This window comes from Macrotis lagotis, chromosome 5, assembly GCF_037893015.1.
Source record: "Macrotis lagotis isolate mMagLag1 chromosome 5, bilby.v1.9.chrom.fasta, whole genome shotgun sequence".
NCBI classification, from domain to species: Eukaryota; Metazoa; Chordata; class Mammalia; order Peramelemorphia; family Peramelidae; genus Macrotis; species Macrotis lagotis.
The window spans coordinates 185,732,313-185,759,832 of NC_133662.1; the positions used below are offsets into that span (position 1 = coordinate 185,732,313).

At 32.7% G+C, this 27,520-nt stretch overlaps 1 protein-coding gene across 12 annotated transcripts in view; it reads left to right on the forward strand.

The window, feature by feature from the left end:
* Positions 1-27,520, forward strand: part of CEP43 (centrosomal protein 43) — a 60,993-nt gene that overhangs the window by 9,707 nt on the left and 23,766 nt on the right. For 8 of the 12 annotated variants that reach the window (XR_012468603.1, XR_012468602.1, XR_012468607.1 and 5 more), the window contains 4 exons: positions 3,256-3,393; positions 12,275-12,358; positions 15,470-15,529; positions 25,358-25,578. Coding sequence is in view for 6 of the 12 variants with exons in the window: in XM_074188025.1 (XP_074044126.1) it covers positions 3,256-3,393; positions 12,275-12,358; positions 15,470-15,529; positions 25,358-25,578 (503 nt within the window). In the remaining 6 variants the exon portion in view is untranslated. The remainder of the gene's footprint in view (positions 1-3,255; positions 3,394-12,274; positions 12,359-15,469; positions 15,530-25,357; positions 25,579-27,520) is intronic. The other 4 variants (XR_012468605.1, XM_074188026.1, XR_012468604.1 and 1 more) reach the window with 3 other exon arrangements.

Genomic DNA, 27,520 nt, shown 5'->3' on the forward strand with positions numbered 1-27,520 from the left:
ATTTGGAAGTTTAATTTTTTTTTCTGTTTTTTTACCGGAAAAAATTAGGGACTTGCCAAGTTAGTGGGGAGAGAATCAACAGGAGCAAATTCCCTGAATGCAGAAGAGGTGTCCCACTCCCCCCAAGTGTCTGTAAACAAACATGGAAACCATAAATGATTGATCAATGTCAAGTGAAATTTCAGATAAGAAATAGGAGTTGCTTGAGATGTATAATTCTGAGAAAACTTGCATCAATCCTAGGGTCTGAGTGGGTTTTTGTTAGTATAACCTACCTCTAGTTCCTTAAAGTTCTCTAAAGCAGCAGGTAGAGGTAGTCTACCTTCCCATCTGTGTAGCTAGGTTCAAACAATGCAATTATATTTTCTCACAATTGAATAAAGTTTTCTTAAAGGACAAAAATTGGACTAGAATTGAATTGACTAGGAGCTAAGCTAGATCATTGTATCACATGATGGAGTTAGTATGATTTACTCATTTCTTACAGTTAATAATTTACTATTCTAATTCCTTCAATTCTCTCAAAATCCATAGACTTGGTTAGATCAAGGGACTTATTTTGTTTTTATTAGATTTTTAACCACATACTGAAAGAAAATGACTTATTTTAAAGCATTGTAAGCAATTCATTAGTATTTACATTTATATAAAATGTGCCAACTATTAAGAGTTTTTTTGGTAACACCAGTTGTAATCTAAGTGAAATTTCTTTTATTAACTAGGCTATAGAAGCAAAATAGGTTTTGAATTTCTTCCACTTAGTTTGCATTATTGTTGTCAATAGAAATTTCTTCAAGCAGAGCTTTTTCTTGGGCTTCAATTGTTGATATGGTTTTTGCAGATTTGTGCAATTCTTTTGTATTTGTCACCTGTACTTACTGCCAAGTTCTGCATGTATTATTAAAAAATTGTTTATTTTACATACATTTTTAATATGCCCTTTTTTCCTCCCCCTCTCCTATTTCTTTCTATCCTCAATTAAAAAACAAAACAAAACAAAATAGCATCCTTCATCCTAAACATGCAGAGTCTAGGAAATCAAATTCCCTGTGCCTCTCTGCATTTTAAGTTGATTCATCTGTCTAACAGAAGATTAGTAATACTATTCATCTTTAGTTATCTAATCTCATGGTTAACTATCATGTTGATCAGAGTTCTAATTATTTTTCTTTATTGTGTTATTTTATAAGTCATTCTCCTATTTCTCCCATCTCTGTATCATTTCTTAGATCTTCCCAATTTCCTGTGAAGCTCCATTTTGTCATTTATGGTACACTAATGTTCCTTTTACATTCATATAGCATAGTTTGCTTAAGTCATTTCTGAAAAAAGGACAATTTCTTAGTTCTGATTTTTGACTAGTATTAAAACAGCTGTTAAAAATATTTTTGTATATTTAGGTCTTTTTTTTTAAAGAAATCACTAGCATATAGACTAGATGGTACAGCTGGATCAGGGTATGTACAGTTTGGTAACTTTTGGGGCAGGGTTCCAAATTGCTATCTAGAATGACTGGACTAATTCACAGCTCCATGAACAGTATTTCTCAAGGCTATCTTTGAGTAGTTATTGTAGCTTCAGCATTCTTTAGATACCTTCCCCATTTCTTGCTTTCTTTTTCTTTCTTGTGGAGTCATCCTGGGTTAAGTGACTTAGCCAGGATGTAGTAAGTTTCTGTGGTCGTATTTTTTGAACTCAGATTCTTTTGACTCCAGGACTAGTACAGTATCCCCTGTGCCCACCTAGCTGCTTATTAAAATCATTTGTGATTACATCAGAATTTTTTTTTTTTTTGCTTTAGAGCTTACTAATTCAATTTCAGGAGAATATAATTCCTTCTTATTTTTGTCTTTCCATCCATGGTACCTTGCCCATAGTAGGGTTTTGTATTTTATGGAATTGATATTTATTTGTTTATAGAATATATTTATGGAATTGATTGGGTCATCTTTCCTAATATTGTGGTAAATGTTATATTTTGTTTGGCATTTATTCTCCTTATCTCTTTAAATCTTAATATTGCATTAATTTTTTTCTTAGTTTCTCTACCATTTCAGCTTCTATAGAAATAAATGTCCCCAACCATTCTCCATATCTGGAATTCTCTTAACTACCTGGAATTCTTTTAACTCTGCTTCCAAACTGCCATGGCTTTCTTCAAGTTATAAATATATTATTTATTTGTAGATAATTGTCTGCTTGTCTCCCCCATTAAATTGTGACCTTCTTGAGAGCAGGGTCTGACTTTTGCCTTTGTATGTCTCCTGTACTTGCTGCAGTGTCTGGAACATGGTGGGTGCTTAGCAAATACTTATTTATTCATTGTAACATAGAGCTGTGTTTAGAATGTTTAGTACTTAAAGGGTCTGGTTCTCTGTTTTTACAGATAAGAACAGAAGTCCTACATTTGAAGTGACTTGCAGCTAGCAAGTTGTGTATCTAGCAACTGACAGAATCATCATCTGAACCTATAATTTTTAATTAATTTCAGTTCTCTCTACTGTATCACACTCCCTGCCTCATATCAGTGCTTAGGGTGTCCCAAGAGTCTTTATGTAATTTAGAGCTATTTTTTAAGCTACTAAAGCTTAAAACAGCATGGAGATTTTTAGGGCATCTTGTATTTATTAGTATATGCATGTGCCTACCACATGTATATACATCTATTCTGATGTTATGTGAGTTACAATAAAAACTCATAGAATTTCAAGGTTTACTCAATTTTTCTCAATAGTTTTGAGAAGTAATATATTTTCTTTTTTTTTTAAACAAATAAGAAAATTGAGACTCAGATTTTAAGAATAGTTTTGGAATTGTCACTTCTTCAGATATAAATGGTACATTAATGGGACAGGTTCTTAATGTCTTACTAGACCTTCTGTTACTCAGTTATCAGTGTTCTAATTTAGAGAAAAAGCCACTTTCATTAAAGCAACTTGTGAAAACTGTCAAGAGTTAAATAATCTGGATAAATTGTTGTGAATTAATCTTTCTTTCCAATATAGGTTGTCTGGTCGAAAATTGACAGTTGAATGGGTTGCTGTCACATGAGTTCTATTCCCTCTTTAATTTTTGTCTTACTAGATGATTTAAACTTCTAACGGTTTTTGAAATCCTATATAACATTTTAAATATAATTAGCATAATATATCAAAAAGAAAGTTGCATATTTTAAGATGACTTTTTGTTCATTTTCTTTTATGATGCAAATATTATTTTATTAAATTATAATGCATTTAATCTTGTTTTTTCCAGATTCATGGGCTTGACCCTCGAGAGAATTTAGCCCGAGATTTAGGAATTATTGAAGCAGAAGGCACTGTAGGTGGACCATTACTATTAGAGGTAATCAGACGATGTCAGCAGAAAGAAAAAGGTTCACTTAGTGGGGAAGTAAGTAAGATTTTTATTTTTGGCATGTTTGTGTGTGTGTGTGACAGAAATGAGCTATTGAATTTCTCAGCTTTTATCCTAATTATAAGTTAGGTCAAGATGTAAGTTAAGTTAGTACATGCTCCTAGGACTAGAGTTTTTGAAAGAATTAGATTATATGTAATTAGCAGTTTTGATGATATTTGAAAATGCATTATAATGCTCATGGCTCTGAGGAGAAGAAGGAATGAGATATTCCTAGGAATATATCTCCTCATTATTCCCTCTTAAAAACAACAGTAAAAATATAAAAAAGAAGCTAATACTTTCAGAAATTCTCAAAAAAATTTTTTAAACCATAGAGAAACAAAAGAATAGGTTCCACATAATGAAAGAAACTGAGGTGCAGAAGCACCTCTCAAAATAGAGGGAGATGATACCAACAGTAACATCAGAAAAAAAATAATTTTTTCAAGCCAGAATACAGGAAACACAATCCAGGAAATTGAAGGAAGTGATGAAATTGACTTTACTTGAAAGAAATGGGTTTGTTTTGACTTTATAAAAAACTCCTAGAGCTCATTATAGTTTTGTTCAAATATTTGAAAAACTGTGATGTGGAGGGGATTATTCTGTTTGGCCTTAAATGATGCACAGAAATTGCCAAGAGAACAATTTAGACTTATTATCAAGGAAAAAAAATCTTTAAATAGAGTTGTCCAAAAGTGGAGAGTCTCCCCCTTCCCTCTGCAAGTTTAGAGATATTACACAGATGCTGAATGATAAATTATTTGATATGTATGTTATAATGAGGATTTCTTCTTGTTATGGCCACTGAAGTACCTCCCACCTATACAATTCTGTGATTCTATAACAAAAATACTACGTGGAAATCTAAAGAAGGTACTGATTGTGGCTTGAAGAATTTTAGGACAAGATGATAATGAAATATAACCATTTAAGAGTCTATGGAAAGTATATAAACAAAATGATATATCTGATGAAAACAACTATTTTATTTGAGCACAGAATGGAGCAAACAACATAAGCTGAAAATCTCCCCCCTCCTTTGGCCCCCAAATTAATAATTGTGTACATTAGTGATAAATTAGGCAGATAGGTAAGGTGGAGGAAAATTTTGAAAATTACTAATCTTCATTAAAATTGAAAACATTTAAATTTCAACAAACCATATAACAAATTTTCCCAGAAAGGTTGAAAATAAGAAATTGTGATATTATGGTAGTCTTACCTCACAAGGTTGTTGTAAAGCTTAAATGACATCATCCAATCAACAAGCATTTTTATTAAGCACCCTCAGGGGTATTTACCAGGGCTAGAAAAAGAAATTGGAACCATATCACGAAGACCTTTACATATTTGTAAAGAGCTTTTATCAACTTGAAAATATTATGAAACTTGGAAGTGTTGTCTTGATCATTATTGTTGTTAGTGTGTGGGATAAGAATCCACTTAAAAAAATATAGAGACTCCTCTGAGCAAAAAGGAAAGTTTATTCTGACTTTTTTTTTGAGAAAAGGGCATACTCCAGTCTCACAAAGGTAGTGAAGATCAAGGAGCTTGCCCCTAGGTGACAGTCAAGCAAGATTATATGGCCTAGCATATTTCCCCCCCTCCCTAGCTCCCCCTCTCTTTCAACCTGATTGGTTAAGGTTTTCAGAGTTACAATCTTTACACAAAAAATCTACCCAGCAGCAAAGAGAAGAATAAAATATTTTCATAGAATATTACCTCAGCATCCAGATGATGAGGATTTCAGAAGATTTCTAATGACCTTCTGTTAAATGAATTAATGTCTGAGTATGCAAGGTCTCCTTTGTACTTATCCAGTAAGAGAAGGCAGTCTACTGTTCTCCCAGTCTATTATCAAATAGGTGGCTAACTAAGACTGCAAGGTCTCTTCTCTGGAAGTATTCCATTATTTCCCTCCCTAACAGAATCAATGCAAGGTCTTTCTGGAAGTAGTCCACTGTTTCACTCCCTAGCCGAATCAGGAGGGTGTCTGACTGGGAATGCAAGGTCTTTCTCCCTCTTCTCAGAATAGTTTAAGGGTAATAGTCTGTCTTTGTTTTAATGATTTTAAACCCTGAGAGGACTTTACTAGGAATGTTAGCTCTTAAGAGGGAATATTCTACTCATTAGTAATAGAATTTTGGGGATAATGAGGGTAGACTCTAACAGTTCCTCAAACAACTTTTACCAAGCCTTGTAAATGCAATGGCTAATAAATGATTTTGCAAGTAGCCAAGAAAGTAGATTTAAACCTAGCCACCCCTGTAAGCATCATTTTCAAAAGAGAAAAAATCATTTAAAAACTGTATGGGGGCAACAAGGTGGCACAGTGGATAGAGCATCAGCCCTGGAGTCAGGAGTACCTGAGTTCAAACCTGGCCTCATACACTTAATAATTACCTAGCTGTGTGACCTTGGGCAAACCACTTGACTCCAAAAAAAAGAAAAAGAAAACCCAAAACTGCATGAAATCGAGAGCTTTATTCTGGGAAAGCTAACATTAAGGAAGCTTTTGATGTGCAAAAACCTACAAGAACATAGAGCCTTCAGATCAGAATACTTTTAAAATATATCCAACTGTGTTTATAACTGAAAATTTTCTCAATGCAATTATCATTGTGGCATTAACTATGAAAGGAATATTTTGGTTAAACGCTGAATGAAGAGACTTGAAAGACTGGATGAATAAATTAATTTGGGATAGCACAAATAAAATAAGGAAAAAAAATCTTATATTTCCTCAAGGCTCTATCCTGGAACCTCCTTCTCTTCTAATCCTTTCTTGCTTGATGATCTCATCTGAGATGGAGTTCTAGGCTTGAGTGACCAACTTTCTTTCTGGTCATCTCATATCAGAAAACTCATAAACATCTTAAACTTAATAAATCATTATTTTTTCCCTATCATCTTCCCCTATTTAGAACACAATCCCTATTAACTGTTGAAGACATTACCATTATCCTAGTCATCAGAGCTCATAATGTCAGGGTCATTCTAATTTCTCACTGATACATTCTATATAGCAATCATTGACACATCTTGTCATTTCTTCCTTTACAACCTCTCTCATATATTTGTCTTTCTACTAACAAAACCACCATATTGGGGCAAGCTTTTATCACCTTATGCTTGGACTATTATAATAGATTTTTTTTTTTAGGTTTTTACAAGACAGTGGGGTTAAATGGTTGGCCCAAGGCCACACAACTAGGTAATTATTAAATGTCTGAGGTTGGATTTGAACTCGGGTCCTCCTGACTCCAGGGCTGGTGCTCTATCCACTGCGCCACCTAGCCATCCCAGAATGTTCTGTCTCTTGTATCTGCTTTTTCATTGGTAGTCCCTGGTGCTTGGAATGTCCTTTATCTTCATCTCAATTTCCTGACTTTCTTCAAGGTACAACTCAAATTCCACCTTCTGCAAGAAGTCTAATACAATTCCTTCCCTTCTTTAAATTATCTTCCTTTTATTGTTTTGTGTGTGTGTGTGTGTTTATGCAGATGTATCTATAAAACAAAGGTACACATGTTACATGTATACTTTTCCCCCCAGTATCGCGTCTCCTCCAATTAGAATGGAATCTCTAAATTTTAGGGCAGAAATTGCATTTATTTGCTGTACTAATTGATTAAGAAATGCTTGTTTATTGATTGACTAAAAATTATAATCAAAGGGAGCAATTGCAGAGTAAAATTGAGGGGGAAATGAGGGAAGTTTTGGGTGTTCTATTTTCAGTTAAAACAATTTAAAATTTTGTATGTGAAATATAAAAACTTTTTTTGAGTAAGGGTTCTTAATCTGAAGTTCACAGATTTTCAAAGTGGGATGTGGTCTGTGTTTCAGTGACCTATGGACAATAAGAAAATCTTTCATTTAATGATGTTAGTATAAAAAAAACTGTTATGAATCAGATCTATTTAGGTACCTTTTTTTTTAGATTTCGTGTAATTTTTCGAGTTGTCAAATTGGCATGGTATCTTTTATCCATTTCTAAGAACTCTTAATAACAGACTTGCTCAAGTAGCATTTATACATTAAGTAGTTCTTTTTAGGTATTTCTAGATAGAATCATTTTATCTCAGTGAAACCAAATCAAAGACCATTTTTTTGAAGGTTGTGAAGCCAGGACATGGAATATAAATTCATGTATCCTACTTATATGTGAGAATTTAACAGTTAAAAATTTATAAGTGTCTTTATTATTAACGTTTTCAAGGGAAAATTCTTTCAGTTCCTGTTTAATCATCTCTCCCTACCCCTTTTACCAGCATAAACTTTAGTGGAACTTGGCTTTAGTTTCAAGTCCTAATTTCTTAGCTTCTATAATAGCATAACAACTAAATTTATAAAGTAAAGATCGAGTTGCAAAAATAATTAGATCAATCTATAATAATCAAATTTTAAAATCCTAATAATGGAATGCAATAATAACTAAGACAAAAATTTGAATAAATTACATTCTTGAATAGCATGATGATTGATTATTATTCTTAGTTTATATGGAGAGAAAAAATGGATAAAGTACTTATCCCCCAAAATACAGTGCTTTTAAAGGTTTGTAAAGTACTCTGAAAGTTTCAAAGTCCCCTATTTCACTGAATGCCCATCTTTTCTCCTGAAAGTTTGATCTCTAAATACAGACCTCAGGTGAAGCATAGGAGAAGGAGGATGGAAAGGGCAAATCATGAGGGATTTAATGATGATGAACTATGTATTCCTGTAAGGGAAGATACTGATAATGAACCTTATTTATTAGAGCAGTTAGAGCATACTTTAGACAACACACAAGAGGGAGTTGAATTTGAAGGTATAATAAAAAGTTGGAATTAATGAGTGAGTAGGAGAATGGGATAAGTTATTTCACATAAAAAGAGGCAAGGAAAAACTTTTGCAATGGTCTAAGGCAGGAAGGTGAGGGAGAGTGAGTCTTTACTCTTATTGGAAGTGGTTCAGAGAGGAAATAATAAACTTAATTGGGTATAGAAATCTATTTTACCCTAGAGGAAGCTAGGAGAGGAAAGGGATGGGAGAGGGAGGGAATGGTGTGGGTGTAAGTGATCAAAGAGGGAAGATGGTGGGAGAGAGTAGTCAGATACAACACACTTGAGGAGGGAACAGAGTGAAAAGAGAGAGTAGAATAAATGGGGTTGGAGAGAAATAAAACTAACAGTAGCCACTTTGGGAAAAAATATTTTTGCAATTTCTCTAATGGATTTATGATAAAGAATGCTATCCATCCCAAAGAAAGAACTGATGTTGTCTGAATACAGAAGGAAACACTTTTTTCCTCACTTTATTTCCTCTAGGTTTCTCTTTGATTGGTGGGGGTGGTTATGTTTACTTTTACATCATGACTATTGTAATGTGTTTCATGGATATAAATTTTTAACCTACACCAAGTAGCTTGCTTTCTCAATGGAGGGGAGTGTAGTGACAAGGGAGAGAGAATTTGAAACTCAAGGTTTTTGAAAGTAAATGTTGAAGCTTGATTTTTTTCATGTAGCTGGGGTAAAATTTTAAAGTGAAATATTAATAAAAACAAATTCTAATAAATTTATTGGCATTCAGGTGGGCAAAATAATTCCAAATTATTGCTTTAATTTCCTTGTCATTGGTGGTGAATTCACCTTTTTTTCCATTTTTGATACTAATAATTTGGATGTCATCTTTTTTTAAATCAAATTAACCAAAGGTTTATCTGTTTTATTGGTTTTTTTTCATAAAACCAATTCTTAGTTTTATTAGTTTGCTTTCTTGCTTCCGATTTTATTAATTTCACCTTTAATTTTCAGAATTTTTAATTTGGTGTTTAATTGGGGATTTTTAATTTGTCCTTTCCCTAATTTTTTTAGTTGCATGCTCAGTTCATTGATTCACTCTTATTTTATTCAAGTAAGCATTTAAAAATATAATATATCCCCTAATAAATGCTTTTGCTTTATTCCAAAAGTTTTCATTGTTGTCTTGTTATTGTTCTTGTCTTGGATGAATTCATTAATTTTTTCTATAATTTGTTGTTTGATCCACTGATTTTTAAAAATTAGGTTATTTAGTTTCCAATTGGTTTAGGTCTATCTGTGATCCTTATTGACTCTGATTTTTATTACATCATGTTCTGAAAAGGATGCATTTAATATTTCTGCCTTTTCTGCATTTGATTTAGAGGTTTTTATGTCTTGTACTGCAGGGAAAAAAAAGATATATTCCTTTCTATTTCCTTTCAGTTTTCTCCAGGTCAGTTATTTTATCAATGAGGTATTTTATATTTTCTTTTGATTTTGTTTAACAGATTGTCATGAAGTCATTAGCTGCCACTGATTCCAATCTATGTTTTAGATATTTTCTTCATTTAGCTCTTGTATCTTTTTTCCATTTTCCTATTTGTGTTTTTGAGGGAATTATTTTCTTTTTGCATTTGTCCAATTTTATTTTTAAAGGATTTGTTTTCTTTGTCATTTTTTGTTGTTAGATGTTAATTTTTCTTGCATTTTTTTCCCCAATTTTTCCATTTTGATTTTTAATCTCCTTATCTCTTCTAAGAAGTCTTTCTGACTGGTGATCAAGTCATATTTTCCTCAAAAACTTCATATATAGCATCCTTTGTATCCTCCTATTCTGATCTAGTATCCTTATCTCCAAGGTAACAACAGTCAGTAGACCCTGCTTTGCTCTGGCCTTTCTTCACTTGGGAAATTTTATCTGTAGGGTCTTGGGGAGGGGGAGGGGCTGGTTCGCAGATCTTCTTGTTGAGAACCCTAGGGGCCTTGCTTACTGGGATTGGGAACCCTAGAAGGTCACTCTGTGAACCAACCGGTAAGGAACACAGGAAGCTTTCTCTGTATTCTATTTGAGGTGTCAGCGGCCCACTCCATGGGTCTGGGACTGGGACTGGAACTGGAACTGGACACCCAGTTGTTGGGCTAGAGTGTCGGGGCTTAGAAATACCAGAAGCTCTCTCTGGATGACCTGTGCTGGGGAAGTCCTGCTGCCCATACCTAGGTCTCGGGAGCAGGCTATTTCTGTGTTTGTACTGGAGAAAGCCAGGCCCTCCCACAGGTATGCTGGGGCTCCTCTGAGAACACAGAGGGCTCAGGCTGACCATTTGGCTGAATGGGTATCTTGGGCAGCCCCACTCCAGTTCTTGCTTTCTGCCCACTGTGCAAAGGATTCTGCTCTCACTACTGCAGTTGTCAATCCCCTGCCTCACCCTGACACTCTTGCATGCCCACGTTCCCCCTGTGACAGACCTTGCTAGAAGATGTTTCCCTCTGTTCTTTTTTGAGTTGTGTTGCTCCAAAAATCTGTTAAGAGACTTCAGAGGGAAAGCCAGGAGTGCCTAAAACAATGCCTGATTTCTTTCTGCCATCTTAGCTGGAAGTCCTGTGTTTTATATTCTTAACTATGGTTATCAAGTTTAAAACATACAAAATTTTGAAAAAAGAAAACTACAACATGCAATCTCAAGGATACTTATTAGATCACTACATTCACCTCCATAACATGAAGCAACATTTTATTTTTAGTTAATCTAGAAGGAAAGGCAACATTGCTTGGGGATGTTGATGTCAGTTCTGTCTAATACACCCTAAGTAGAGCGCAGCCATTTTAGCTCCTCAGTATACTCAGACATCATATAGACTTTTAAGTTACTTGTTGTTTTAACTATTTCTATAATAGGAATTCTACTCTAACACGTTCAGTGCTCTGACTCCTTTAAAAATGGAATATAGGCTATACCATTAGTGAATTAGGGGAGCATGGAATAGTTTAGTTTCTCTGTTAAATCTATGGATAGGCAAAAATTTTTGACCGAATGTGTGATAACATTTATACAGCTATAAAATGGATAATTTTGATAACATTAAATTAAAAAGGTTTTGCATTCACAAAACTAATGCAACTAAGATTAGAAGGAAAGGAGAAAACTGGGGGGAAAATCTTTGTACCAGGTGTTTTTTTTTTTAATTAAGACCTCATTTTTTACATATAATAGAGAACTGAGTCAATATAAAAGTCATTCCTCAGTTGATAAATGGTCAAAGAATATGAACAGGCAGTTTTCAGAAGAAATCATCAAAGCTATCTGAAGTCATGAAAAAATGTTCAAAATCACTATCAGAGAGATGTAAATTAAAACAACTGAGCTATCTTATCAGATTGGCTAAAATGACAGAAAAGGAAAATAATAAATGTTGGAGATGTGAAAAAATTGGGGCACTAATGCACTGTTGGAGTTGTGAACTAATGGAACTATTCTATAGAGCAATTTGGAAATATTGCCCAAGGAGGCTATAAATCAGTTGCATACTCTTTGATCCAGCATGCCACTACTAGGTCTGTATTCCAAAGTGATTTAAAAAAAAACAAACCCAACCTAAATGTACAAGATTATGGTGAATCTTTTTGTAGTAGTAAAGAATTAGAAATGAGGGAATGTCCATTAATTGGAGAATAACATCCTTCATCTCCCCCTATCTTTTCTCATTTATCATATTGTTTTCACATTAACTTATATTCCCTACAGCAAATGTAAATTTCTTGAGATCAAGGACTGTTTCATTTTTTGTCTTTGTAACTTTAGTGCCTACCACAAAAATAGAAATTTAATGTATGTTGATTCATTTTTGAGAGATGATTAACTGTTAAAATTAAAGCCTTTTTATTACTATCAGAGAGGAAATGAATTAATATTTGCATCAAAATAAGTGCAATTATTAAGATTGCTCTTGAGTGTTATATCTATATATATATATATCTATATATATCTATATCTATATATATATGTATATACTATCCAAAGTAGAAAGTTTTAAATATACTTTTGTTTTCATAAAGCATGTAATGTTTTAAATGGTATATTTATATTTAGGGAGGACTGGACCTATCTGACATACATTCTCCATCAAAATCCCCCGAAGGAAAGATTACAAGTTCTCATACAGTACCAAGTAAGGTAAGTCATTTACATTGCCTCAATGAAAGCATTTCTGCTTTTAAGAAATTACATAAAGCCTGCTGTTGATTTTTCATTTTTATTGAAATAAGTGTCAGATACAACTGTGTTCTGTATTTGGCTGAAAAAGTATATTTTTTCTTTATCAGATATGAAGGGATCTTGTGACTGTTTCTATGATTTATCAGTTCTTCAAATTCTATTTTGTGGACATGAATTTATTGTGATAGTTAAAACTAGATTTATTACTATTTTGTGTATTTCACTTGATGTAGTTTGTGGTGCTATTTTTTTTCCTTTGAAATTAGCTTGGGTTTCTTTTAGCTTTCACTGCAGAGAGATGCTCAGATTTGGAGTTAAGAACAACATTTGATTTATTATCTTGTTGAAGCTTGCTTTGCATTTTGCTTTTAAAATCATTGGTTGTGGTTTTTTTTATGTTGTATTTTAAAAAATGAGTTAAGGGAAGATAAGTGATTTACTCAGGATCTCACAGTCAGTATCATAAATTTAATTTTAATCCAGCAGTCAGAACCAGTGTTCTTTCTACTGTACTCTGCAGAGAGAGGGCAGGTTATAATGCTTTTTACTAATAGAAGAAAAGATTTATATGAACACTGGAGTTTAAATTCAGGGCAGCATATGTTAGGGTTATTGATGATTGAGTGTTGATTCTTTATACTTAGGTTTCAGCTACAGTTGAGGGAAGTAATAACACTCTAGCCATGATAAGTTGTATCTACTTACATCACTGCATTTTTCACTATTTTCTTTTCCATTTTCTTTGTAGAGTTTATCCAATGAGAAAAGCAAATTGATTTCCTGATGAGTCACTAATGTAGTTTATCAATCAGTTAAAAGTAATCATTCCTTGACTATTCTATGCATAAAAATTTGGAGAAAAAGAAACCATTACTTTGGGGTGATTTAGTAGGATTTTTTGAATTTTGAGGTGAGAATGAGAATATTGCAATATTTTTATTTCTAAATAGACAGAAAACCTCACTCTTCGTCTATTTTATTTTGTCATTCTCTATTTCAATGAGGCAGGAAGTAGTAGGATGAGAGATTCCCTTTGTTAGATTTCTGACTTATTAGATCTTTCTTTAAACTTAATTTTTTATATTAATCAAAATATTTGTAGATAATAGAAGTTAAGCAAAATGCATAGATTACTTTTTAATCTTAAAATGAAACCCATTTGTAGTTTTCCTTCAAATATTAAGCAATATTTTATCTAAAACCATTATATATAGTGGGGATAATCCAGAAGCATTCCCATTAAGATCAAGAGTGAAACAAGGATACCCATTATCACCACTATTATTCATTATTGTTTTTGAAATGTTAGCTAAATTTAGCAATAAGAGAAGAAAAAGAAATTGAAATAATTAAGTTATAGGATACAAACCCATATAATTCATCAGCATTTCTATATATCACCAACAAAATCCAGCAGTGAGATAGAGAAATTCATTTAAAGAAACTGTAGGCAACATAAAATGAACCTCTTTTAAAAATAATGTCCTAAAATCAAATGTCTTCTATATAAAATATGTTTCCTTCAATATAGAAAAAGTAGTTTAGAGATGTACTCACAGAAGAGTTGAGATACAAAGATTTTGAAATATATCTGCTCTTAAGTTTATAACTTTTTAATAGTTATTTTATTTCTGTGAACAGAATCCTAAGTGTAAATCTCCCTCTTACTTCGATAATTTAAAGGACTGTGATATCATCTGTATGGGCTAAAGTGCAGATTACAACACTTTTGCAATTTAGTAAATTATCTTTAAGAGTTATGTGGCTTCAAAAGCAGTCATCTTGCAGACAACCTAGTAGTGAACCCCTCTCCAAACTTAGCTAGACTGGTCCTTGAATGACTTTTTTGGAAACCCATTCCAAAGATGGAATAAGGATAAGACTTAACTAAGCTCCTGTTTCCTAGGATAGGCTTTGAGATTCATAGTAATCTGCATACTACCAATGAGACTTCTGGGGACTTTTGTAGAATTCAGTCTTTAAATCTCTCAAATTTACTATATCATTAAAATGAAACAATGTTCTTTCTCTTTGCTTCTTGAAACTTGAGAAATTAAAGATGTGAGAATTTTGATTTTTATTTTAGTCACCTAGGAAATACACCTAAAATATTATTTTCATAGAAATAATATTGTCTTGACTCAATTACAGATAAACTTGTAAACTATATTCTGAGGAGCATTATGTTTTCCTTTCCCCTATCTGTTTGCCAAAAGGAAGTTATACTTCTGATTTACCCTTTGGTTCTGGTGTATAAGGGCTTCTAAATACACATTGCAAATCTAAAAGTCCTGTGGTAAGCCTAGAAATTCCCTAATGACTAAGGGATTTACTTTCATTCAAGCCCAATTCCAATTAGTTATAGCCTGGTCTTTGAAAATGTTAGTTAACACTTTCTCTTTTTTTCCTTTTTTTTTTATCTTTTCCCCCCAATCTTAAGACTATTCAAATAATCAAAAACATGAATCTATTTAGGTTGGAGTGGTCTATGATCCCCAAATCAGACTCTTTGAACCATAAATTTATCATCTTAAATGCAGCTCCTGAAATTAAAAAGGATGATTAATGACCATCCTGTTTATCTTTTGACTTGTCCAGGAGAAGCATGGCTATTTTTGGGTCATCACAAATTTTTTTAAATGGGATGGTTGGACTAAATCATTTTATTTATTTTAGATTTTTGCAAGGCAAATGGGGTTAAATGACTTGCCCAAGGCCACACACTTAATTATTAAGTGTCTGAGGCCGGATTTGAACTCGAAAACTCCTGACTCCAGGGCTGGTGCTCTATCCACTGTGCCACCTAGCCGCCCCATCATCACAAATTAAGGTGATACAATATCCAAATTTGACTTAAGCCACTTATTGGAAAACAATTGCTAAGAATGATCTATACCATAGTGAGAATAGGAAGGGAGACAAGAAATTACTCTTGGAGATTTTCCATTTATTGAGAATTTCTATTAGTCTTCATAAGAATGGTTTATGAGCCATCCATTATTTCTTAATATTATACATAGAAAGATATGTATTTTGTGGTAAAAGATGTCATTTTATTCTCATGCTCAGATACCAAGGTATAAAGGACAAGGTAAAAAGAAGAAAAGCGGGGAGAAGGCTGGTGAAAAGGTAAAATGCATGAGAGCAAAAAGGCCGTCAAGTGCTTTTAGATTCTTTAGGGAAAAGCAGCCTACGCTGAAAAATTCTAGTAGTGGGTTCGCATTGGCATCATGATGTGCTTTGATTAGGAGTTTGAACACAAACTTTTTATTTTCTTTGAAAATTGTCAGAATTATTCACATATAATTAAAGAACCTAAGAACTTAGATGATGGTCTGTGTAAGACAAACACAAGTTTGAGTTGACAATTATTTTAAAATTCAGTTTTTACTGAAGGGAAAATAACAAAGGTCATGTTGAAGATAAACTAAACACCCCTGTTTTTAGGTTTTTAATTAGCATGTCATTAAAGATTTAGAATTGTTCCTGTTTTTTTTAAATAAATAGAATCCTTGAAGAATATATGACTTCTGTTATGCAGATATTTGGGATATTTGTATCCTATTTGTATATAAAATTTAAAATTTAAATTATTCTTAGTTTTTTATCATATGTATCTCACTGTCCTTTCTTCTTCCCTACGATCCATTCCATGTAACAAAGTATTTATACATATATACATACATACAGAGAAATATACATGGACATGTATATATATTCCCACATGTATATATAAACATGTATTTAAATATACAATTACATGTATATGTGCACTTGTAAGTGCATTAAACATATATATATATATATATATATATATATATATATAAGCATTTAATTTTTCCTCTTCAAGAACTTAGTTTTATGTAGTTTTTTTCATCATAGGCCACATTGCTATTTATTCATTAAAACCCCTGATTAGTAGCATGTGATTGGAGATGAGCTGGTGACACGAGTAACTTAATTGCTATATTTCATTCCCTTCAAAATCACAGATACTTATTAGACTTTTAGGTTATTTGCCAATTTTTTTTTGTTGTTTGTTTTTGAATTTAAAAATTGCAAGTAGATTTTTAAAAAATTACAATTCGCCAAACTCATCATCTTTATACTACAATCTTATTGATTAAATATTTTTATACCGATTTACACATTCTTTTTCAAGATAATAACTTTCCGGGAGCAAAAAGTCTCTTAGTCAAATTGATTTTACAAGTATGGAGAAAAGGAATTAACTTATTAAATCAGTCGGCAAATATAACTCATAGGATATAAGAGGTGAATTTCTTGTCTCTACATTAAAAGAACCCCCCCCAAAAAAAAACTCCACCTACTTAGGGGTGTAGTTTATGAACACATCCTTAAGAAGCATGTTAGGGTTCACAGTACTTCTGGCTAAGATGAATCAGACACTTAAACAGGCCCTTACACTTGATCTTTTGTCAGCTTAGCCAGCACAGTGTTAAGCATGGTAACTAATACATAATAGTTTGGGGTCCTGGTCTGTCATTCAATTTCTTGCATTTTTGAACATGATCTGCTACTAGTTTCTAAATTTTATTTCCATAGACATGCAAGTGACCTTTGCCATAATCACAATTAGTGTAACCAGTGTTGTCTTTCTTTAAAACTATAGGCAATTTCATTGTTTAGGCTTACACTGTTATTGCTTACCTTATTGCTATTTTCTGAATATACAACTCTTTGTCCCTGAGCTTTCTGTAAGAGATAGGAAAATGCAATAGGAAAAATTGAACCCATTTCAGAATCATATAGTATGCTTTATTAAGCATTTAAAATTTTTTTACAAAGATCTCTTATAAAAAATAAATTTTTATTGACATCTGCTTTTACATTTTGTATATTATTCATCCCTGTTCCCTACCAGAAAATCATACCTTAGAATAATGAATTTTTAAAAAAGGTTTTAAGAAGTTTTGTCAAAACTAACCAATACATAGAAAAAAGTCATCATATTCAGTTTTCTATATCTACATTCATATCTCTGTAGAAATATAGGGGGGTGGTCTTCTTATCTCTTGAGAGTCCAGACTTGATTATTTTAACTGTTAAACAATTGCTTTTGCTTTTCTGTCAACTTTCTCTACCTAAATATTTTGTATTACAAATCTTTTAATTACTCCTTTCCTTCTTTGTTGAAATTCTTCACCACTGCGTCTTTTTTTCTAACTTGCTAATTGAGTTTTTTATTAGTTTTTTTTGAGCTATAATTTCTGACATATATTCATTCTTAATTTCTTCTCTTATTCATTTCTTTTTTAATGGCTAGAATTTCTTGTTGAAGTATACTCTTGGTATTTGCATAGTTATATTTCATTGCTCCATTTTCCTTTGTCTTGTAACATTTAAGAGATCTTTGTATTCTCTGCAGATTTTGTATTTATAATTTTGAGATCCATAAATTTACTTGTTTGTACTTTGGATATTTATTGAATTGTCTTCTTTTTGAAATATCTGGTGTTTCAGCCCTTTCACTGTCACATTTGTTTCTTAGCTGTTTCTCCTTGTTGATGAGTAACTTCCCCAGAGCTAGGTTTAAAGTGATTTCAGCCTCCTCCTACTTTAGGGGTTTTGTCATTCATCAGCCTAGTCCTTGCTTTTTAAGTAATATCTGGGAGGAAAGGACTGGTTCCAGATTTCAGGCTCTTTTCTTTCAGGTCTGGTGCAATAATGATATTCTTTCCCTGTTTTTCCTTGGTTTTCCTTTTCTATTTGGCTTGATCACTAGCCACATTTTATAGGTTTGAGAGAGAGGGAGGCAAGGGTGTTTTGAATAGTTTCTGTAGTCTTTGAGGTGGGGCTTAGCATATCCTCTAATCTAGGGGTTAACAGCAGATAGGGAACAACCTCTTAACTTCTTACATAGTCAACTGTCTGGTTGTTATTGGCTGAGGGGAGAGGAAGGAAAATTCAGGTGTGTTAGCAAACTCTTGGTAGCAGGGGAGGATTCAAATATGGCAAGAGGAGATTCCAGTATGGTTTTCTAGGCCTTAAGTCCTGATGGAAGTGTGAAGCCTGGGTGGCAGGGGGACTTTAGTGAACCCCCCCCCCCCCCCAAAGGATTAGTGCTCTCTGGTGTTAATTTCTAAATTTTATTTTTACATTGTCCTTTTCTTTTTACATGTATGGATTTTGCAGTAGTTGCTTTACTGGTGCTTAGTTACTCTTTGGTTTGTTTGTTTGTTTTTTGAGAGTCTGGATTAGGCTTTAACCCTACACAGCCAATGATTTCTTAATTGCCAAATCTAATGGCCTTTTCTTAATCCTTATCTTTATTGACCTCAGAAGCTTTTGGGTACTTTTTCCCCCCTTTGGATTTATATAATGCTTATTTCCCCTAATTCTGTTAATACCTGTTTGACTTCATCTTCTCATTCTCCTTTTTTGAATCATCATCATCACATGTCCTGCTTTCTTTCTGTGGGTTTATTCCAAGATTCTGTCCTGGGTCTCTTTGTTCTTTTCTGTTTGCTCTTTGGTAAATAACTCATTTCCCATGAGTTGTTATCTTCATACAGATGTTACCCACATCGATATAATTTATTCTTGGTCTCTCTTGAGTTCATTTACCCCCTCACCCCCCTGTTCCTTGAGGGCAGACATTTTTGTCTCTGTATCCTCAGAACTTCACATAGTACCAGAAACATTACTGATTTTAAGAATTATAAAGAATAAGGACAAATTGAAGGTAGTATTGAATGGGAAAAGAAAAGGTAAAGTTGGAGAGTCAGCTCACAAATACGGGGAAATACTGTTTTGTTCACTTAGGAAATTTCAAATTAGAAGTGTGCATGTATTGATTGTGTGTACTGATCTGTAATTATAACAGATAAGTACTTTGTAGAACCCTACTCTGGATTTTTTGATGTAACAAGGACACATTCTCTTTTTCTGCAAGGAAATCTTTTTGGGGCAGGACTTAATTTTTGGAGTATCTTAACCATTAGAGAGATAGTCATTCACTAAGGAAATTGACATCTTGTTGATACTTTGAGTTTATTGAATAACCTTGACTGATTAAGTTAAACATTTTGAAAGGCACATTACTTTTAAAGACCATAGAGATTTCCTTTGGAATAAATTGTTTAAAGGCGCCTTTAGTGTGTGTGTGTGTGTGTGTGTGTGTGTGTGTGTTTTGTTTTTTTTTTTGCTAGGCAATGGGTTAAGTGGCTTGTCCAAGGCCACACAGCTAAGTAATTATTAAGTGTCTGAAGTTGGATTTGAACTCTGGTATGCCTGACTCCAGCGCTAGTGCTCTATCCACTGCGCCACCTAGCTGCCCCGCCTTTAGTATTCTTAAAAAAGCTATGCACATGAGTAGAATCTTTTTTTTTTAAGGTTTGCATCATGTTTTCTCTCAAATTTCAGAAAAAATTTACGTGGGTTTCTTTCTAGTTGTTGTTTATTTTTTTATTTAGAGCAAGATGTTTCCTGGGTGTAATTTTTTTTCCCTTTTGTAGTAGATTTTCACATAAAAATATTTTTCCACTTGTACTGTTCTTTGTAGATATATTTGGCTATGACTTTCAGAGTAATAAATATTAAACCAAGTAATAGTTTATCTCATGAAGATGAAGAATAAGGATATCTTTACATATGATGGGCAAGAAGTTAATTTTTGGGGGCTCTGAGAAAAGTGAAAAATATGTCATAAGTACTGCATGATTTCTGATAACAAGAGTATTGTTTCTTTAATCTGAAATGCCTTGTCATAGTGCAGATTAAGAAATTAAGTTAATAATAAAACTTGATTTATCCTATATTAGGCTAATTCTAATTCTGGCTATAATAATACAATTCCCTACTGAAAAATGAGATGCACATTTGGGCAGTTAAGGTAGTATCAGTAAAAATTCACTAATAGAATTGTTGGTTAAATCCGGAGTTATATTATTTGTGTAAATGTCTATATATCTTAGAGTACTGATGGAGTTATTTACTGTAAATTGATAATCAGATTGAAGTTATTGGGCCTTATCAGAAGGAGTTTATTTCCTGAAGAATGGACCTAATTATGTTATTTTACCTAAAGTCTAGTTTTAGGGTGTAAGTCTTAAAGCATTTTATTTTAATAAGACATAATATCTACATAATAACCAGTTATTGGTTAAAATCCATCAGTGTAATAAATAATATATCCTGAAATGTCACTGTGAATTTATTACCAAACAATTGGGAATCTATCCCTTCCTTCCTTGTCCCCTAGAAGGGAAATTTTTCCTTTCTCACTGCTTTGAGGAGAATAAATGACAAATAAGAAGAAATGTCCATTTATTTTTAAAAACAGTTTCTAGGAAATATCATAAAGTCAATATAGATCTAGCCTAATTGCATTATACTTTATGTCAGTATTATTATCTTATTTCAAGATTTCAAAAATATGTGGTTTTTTTTGTTAGTCTAGGCATTCTCTCTACTGTTCCTCAACTCAATAGATAATGGTCAAAATTAGCAGGCATGTAGTCCACCTTTTCAAATAATGTTGATTCTATTAGAGTTTGTGTTCTATTGACATAATCCTCAGTCGCCACACTATGATGTCAACATTGCATTTAGGATTATAAGGGAGAGATTGGTATTATGGTGAATGGATAAAATCAGAATGGTGATTTCTGATGCACTACAGAATTTTAAAATAATGTGTCAGCATCATTAAAGAAATATTATAGTTTGTTTTTGTATACCATTTGGATTCTTTGAAAGATTGACTATGACTAAAATTGATTCATAAATTGTTAAGGATAGAAGAGATTTGGGGATTATTCATATACAGTAATTGATTTAAAAATGCTATGTTATTCAAATGAGTGGTAATCATTTCAAATTAAAGCAGTTACTATCCCCTCAAACTATCACTTTATTATGTTTTGTCCATTTTTCTCACACACAGACATAACTGATGTCCAGTTTAGATATAAATGGAACAGAAATGTATTTTAGGAAAATTTTAATAAAATGCATTGGAGTGCTTATATAGATGGCTAAATGTTGAACTTAGCTCTGACAAATATATCACTGAAAGCCAACAATCAACAGGGTTGCTTTTACCTCCTGGAAAAGTTTTTATTTATCTTTATAAACTCATTTAACCCTTCATTGTCTGACTACTGATCTTATTAGTGAGTGTAAACTGTTTTCTCTGAGGTTACTAGAAATCTTTTAATCATTAAGTCCTGAGACTCCTAAGCCCTCTTATCCTTCTTTACCTCTTTACCTTACACTGGCATAATGCTTTTTTTCCTGGATATTATCTTTTCCCTGGGTTTTCTTAACATTGCTCTCAAATAATAAACATTATATTGAGCAATTATGTGCTGAATATTATGTTAGGAGATAGGAGTATAAAGAATAAAACTTGCAGGCATGGAGCTTACATTCTCATGGAAAAGAGTACACACACTGATAACTATAATACTCATATAAAATGAATAAATTCAAGTATAGACAAAGTAGTTAATGTAGGGAGGTTTGAAGAGAGACGGTGAGGATCTTTTTCCATTTTGGTGTTCTCACTTCATGATTTCATTAATTTTTTTTTTATCAGTTTGCACTAGTTCTTTTATCATTCTGTGTGTGTGTGTGTGTGTGTGTGTGTGTGTGTGTGTGTGTGTGTGTGTGTTATCTCTAGTCCTCATTTTCTTCCTAAACTCAGTCTCACATCAACTACTACCTGTTGGACATCATAGTTTGCTGCTCTCATAAGGAACTTAAACTAAATATTGTCAACAAGGAATTCATTATCTTTTCTCTAAAACCCACCCTCTTTTAAACTTATATTGATATTGGGTGCCACCATCCTTCCATTTATTCTGGTTTGCTCTACTGGAGTGATTGTTCTTAATCTTTTTTGAATCATTCTTAGACTTGGACTTTTTCTTAGAATGTATAAAATAAAATAAATCAGAAATAAGCATTTATGCAGAGCCAGTCATTGCATTTAATCATTTTTGATCCTCATGATAGCACTTTTTTTTTTAAGGTTTTTGCAAGGCAAATGGGGTTAAGTGGCTTGCCCAAGGCCACACAGCTAGGTAATTATTAAGTGTCTGAGACCAGATTTGAATCCCGGTACTCCTGACTCCAAGGCCGGTGATTTATCCACTGTGCCACCTAGCTGCCCATGATAGCACTTCTCAGGATTTCCCACATAACAATACCCTCCTACTATTATTGATGTAACTGAGTCAAGTAGAAGTTGAATACTTTGCCCAGGATCTCACAGCTAGTAAGTGTCCTGAGATCAGATTTGAACTCTAGGGTCTTCCTGACTTCAGGCCCACTGCTCTAACCTGCTGGGCCACCAACTGTCTAGTATTACAAATAAAACCATAGATAGACGCCAGGTTAAGATTTTTCTTTCCTATATTATTTGTTCTTTTTAAGTTCCACTTCTGATCACTTTCCCAGTCTTAAAATTCTATCTCCTTTAACATGTTTACTTCTCTGCAGTCATTAACCTGGTACAGGATTTTCCCACCTCTGTGTTGGACTACTGCTCTTAATTGATTTCCTTTTCACTCTCTTTTCCAGTCTCTTTACATGCATAGACTCATGTGCACACACATACAACTTTGTGTATATGTTCCAATGTTCTTTTCGCTGTACCAGTATACTTGTTCAATTGAAAGAATTGCATATGATTATTAGAGATTCATCAAAATATTGAGCTATCAATATGATTCTTTTGAAATGTACGTACACATTTTGTGTATTATGTGCATGTTTTTAACCACTTATTTTTTTAATAGTTGAATTTGGTGTAGCTCTTTATCTGAAATAGTCATATAACCATAACAAACAAGTATTTATCATATTAATGATGAATAAGTTTTCATTTTGGATGAGTTACTTTTTCTTAGCCGTAGAGAATTGATAATTCAGTAAATCATATTTATAATCTGAGTTTTATGTACTACAGATTGGGAAATTTATTTTCATCTCATGTTGACAAGCTTGAGAATCCTGGAAGATTAAGGTTGATTTAATAATAAAATATCACTAAAAAACATTTCTGTTTTATTTTAATGCAAAATATTTCTGCAGTATTGTTAGACTTTTTTATCCTTTCATTGAAAAATTGCCAATGCTAGCCCTTTACCACACATCCTCTTCCCTCTAAATCAAAAATGCTTCTGTTTGCTAAATATTAACTTCATATCATTTATTTTTTCTTTGGTTTAGATTTTAATGAAAGGAATTCAAGGAGGGGAAGGGATTTAATGATTTATTATTGCTTTTATTATTTCCTTACATTAATAACTTTTTCTTTTAAATTTTTTATCCTCTTTCTATGGGATCAACTGTTTCCAATAGTGTTATTACTTCATTAGCTGTTTAGTTGCATTCTGTTTTATAAAATGAATGTATTGTTTATGGTTTCACAAAACGTTCATTCAAATTCATGAAAAAAAGTCTTATGTTCCAAATCTCTTAAAGGTTGATGAGGAATTCTGTACCCTTTTAGTATTTAAACCTGTTTTTAAAAATGGCAACATGAATTTCTCTTCAGAAGTATGGAAATATTTCATTTTCAATACCAACTGTATATTGTAAAGAGTTTATGAAATGAGCTTTAATTTTTTTTGGAAATTGTGGTGGAAAAACATAACTTTCGTTGTGTTTTATCCCATTATATCTTTTGTCTGATATCCATTCAGTTATTTCTTTACAAAGTGCTGATAGTTCAGAATATAAATTCTCTTACCTAAAGTAATTTATAATCTATAGGAAAAGACAATTGATGCAGTTAGATACAAATCCTCTTTTGTTGTTTTTTAAAAGTCCCTGTATAATGTGTCAAAATCCAAGTATTTCCAAACTGACATATTACAACATTTATATAGAATCTTGATGGTTAGCTTGTCTAACTCTTTCTATTATAGAAGATAAAGTTAATGACATAAGAATTTTAAGTTATGGTTAAGTGCAGAAAGGGAATTAGAATCCAGGTTTCCTGAACTAAAGTTCAGTGTTTTACTACAACAGTATACTGCTTTCTCAGTACTGAAACAGGGAAATGATATAACGGAATATTATTCATGAATAGGAAAGTTAAAGCTGTATGTAATTATTTTTTTAAATAATAATTGAAATAAAAATAATAATTGAAAATACATTCCTTAGCGTCTGTCTTGTACTTTACATCAGTCTACTGATGCTTTGTGCCAACTGTAAACTCCTAACTATTATGTTGGTAAATATGGGAAGAATGTTCAAATAAATGTGAAACCTACTTAAATTTCTTTTCTCCCAGTTTTAATCAGTTTTAGTTGTGAGGTGGTAGAACAAATGGAATGCCTTTCTCTTATGTATGGTATCCCAAAGCTTCAAAGTTGGAAACTATACTAAAGAATTTTGGGATTCTCTATTATGGTATTTAGATAATGGATGAGAGTCACTAATTATGCTTATGAAGAGTTGTTTATTTTTATTTATGAAAAGTCATTTATGTGGAGGAGATTCCTTTTTCTATGTTTATTATTCAGTATATACGTTATATAATTGAACTAAAAATATTTAGAAAGTTTTAAGATGGAAGTCTCAAAATATAACTGAATATATTTGTGTTTGTTGTTTATATACATACATACATACATACATACATACATACATACATACATACATAAAAAGTTATAATGAGCCTCTTTCCCTGAAAATGTTTTAGGTATTTTGAGAAAAGTATTTTTGTCCTATTTGCAATCCTATCTAGATTCAAGGAGAAATAAATTAAATATTTTTAAATCCTGTTCAATGCTTTTCTTGCAATTGGTTCAAATAAATATTTATTAAGCAGCTGTTATATACAATGTATTGACTTAAAAGTAAGTTTTTATATACATATATATATATTCATAAATCTTAACTGAATTTAAAATATCTGAAAATGCTTGATTTCACCTAGGAGGAAGAGGTATATAAATGTTTTTTTCTTCTTCTTAGAAGACCACTGAAACAAATCAGAGTGATACAAGTATTTCCTCATCAGAAATGAGGAGCAAAAGCCTTCATCTATTAGCCAATGAAACAAAACTTGGTTCTTCCTTAAACAATAGAGCTTTGGATGGCAAAGACAAAGCTGGTCGATGTTCTCACGAAGATGACCTGGATGGAGATTCCTTTTTTGATGATCCTGTTCCTAAGCCAGAAAAAAATTACGGTTGGTAAGTGAATTATATGCCTTGCATATAAATTACTTGATGATTTCAAAGTATATCTTCTAGATATTTAGTTTTTGGTATAAGGAAATTCCTTAATTTTAGGGATTTAGAAAATAACTTTTATGGAGGGAACATGTCTAAATATAGAAATTAAAATTTTAAATTAGCAATGGACCAAGAGTATACTTAGCTCTTCAGCTTAATTTCTCATTTGTCTATATGTTTCATAATTTCATCTTTACCCTTTCATTCTTACTAGTTATAGATCAGTAGCTAGTACCCCCCCCAGCCACAAAACAGATTGATATATAATAAATATTAATCTCTGAAAGTATTATTATCATTTTGGGGGTATTTTGCAAGGCAATGGGGTTAAGGGACTTGCCCAAGGTCACACAGCTAGGTAATTATTCTGTGTCTGAGATCGTATTTGAACTCAGGTTGTCCTGACTACCAGGCCAGTGCTCTATCCCTTGCACTTCCTATTCGCCCCCCTCTGAAAGTATTATTGACAGAATTTTTGTCCCACATGTATTTTAACCATTTTAAATTTATATTAACCATTACTTTCTCATGCTTTTTGTATATTTTAAATTGATACTGAAGGACAATGCCAAAATTTTTAGGCCTTAGCCACTTTAACTCAGGAATTGGCAGCCCTGGTGTGTGTGTGGGGGTGGGAACAGGTTGGTTAGTACTCTGACATACTCTGTCCTTTGAGAAACTGCAGAGGAATGGGTATGCTTTCATCACCCCACTGCTCTTGAGGAGAATGGGTGAAAAGAATGCTCCCTTTTCCATTTCCCATTTAAGTACCACCAAGTTTTGTTTATACAAAATTGTCTCGACAACTTTTTTTTTGGTAACAATAAATAATAAAGTGACTTGTCTTAGTAGATGAGAAATGGGGACCCTCCAAACTGGCATATAACTTTTTTAAGATTGTATTGGTGAGGGGGTGGCTAGGTGGCGTAGTGGATAAAGCACCGGCCCTGGAGCCAGGAGTACCTGGGTTCAAATCTGGTCTCAGACACTTAATAATTACCTAGCAGTGTGGCCTTGGGCAAGCCACTTAACCCCATTTGCCTTGTAAAAAACTTAAAAAAAAAGATTGTATTGGTGAGAAGGCAGGTAGGTGGTGCAGTAGATAGAGCACTGGCCCTGGAGTCAGGAGGACCTTAGTTCAAATCCAATCTCAGACACATAATAATTACCTAGCAAGCTACTCAATCCCACTGCCTTGTGAAAACTAATAAAAACAAAGATTGTATTTGTGAAGATCATTATTGCTTTGAAAGAATATTTTTTTTTTAGGCCTTCATGAGAAATTGGTAAAATTATATTGGGAGAAAAAAACCTGAACTCTTCCATTCCATTCACTTCTTTATAGTTATTACAGCTTATAAGGAACGATAAACTATATATCTTAAATTATTTTCCTTGTGTAAACCATAGAGCATGTTGTTAACCATTTCAGCATTCTGTCAGTGTAAAGAATTTTTTTTTACTTAATATTTGTATTGCTGCATCTAGAGGACAAGTCTCTTGTTTTTCACTGACCTAAAAAGGTGCAACATTACAGGAAAAAAGACATGTAGATTTTTAGTGCTAGCAGTGACACTGAGAAGCAAAACAGTTCTTAGAAAAAAAAATTCTAATGAATTAGGAAAAAAATTCTAATTAGAGGAAAAGTTATACTGCTTTCTCCATGTTCAATTTCTTCTTCAGTATTTTTTGTTCATTAGTTTTTCAGAGAGTTCAACTCACTTTATTCTGTTAGCTATTTGCCAGTAGCTATACTTATTCATATGTAAATATTTTTCTCCTGGCTGCCATTTCTTAATGTGGGGTGAAAAAGGGCTTCTGATAGAAACAGTGACACTGAAGATGACTTAGAAGATTTGTTTGATATAACAGATGTCAAACAAACCTCTAAAAAGAGGTG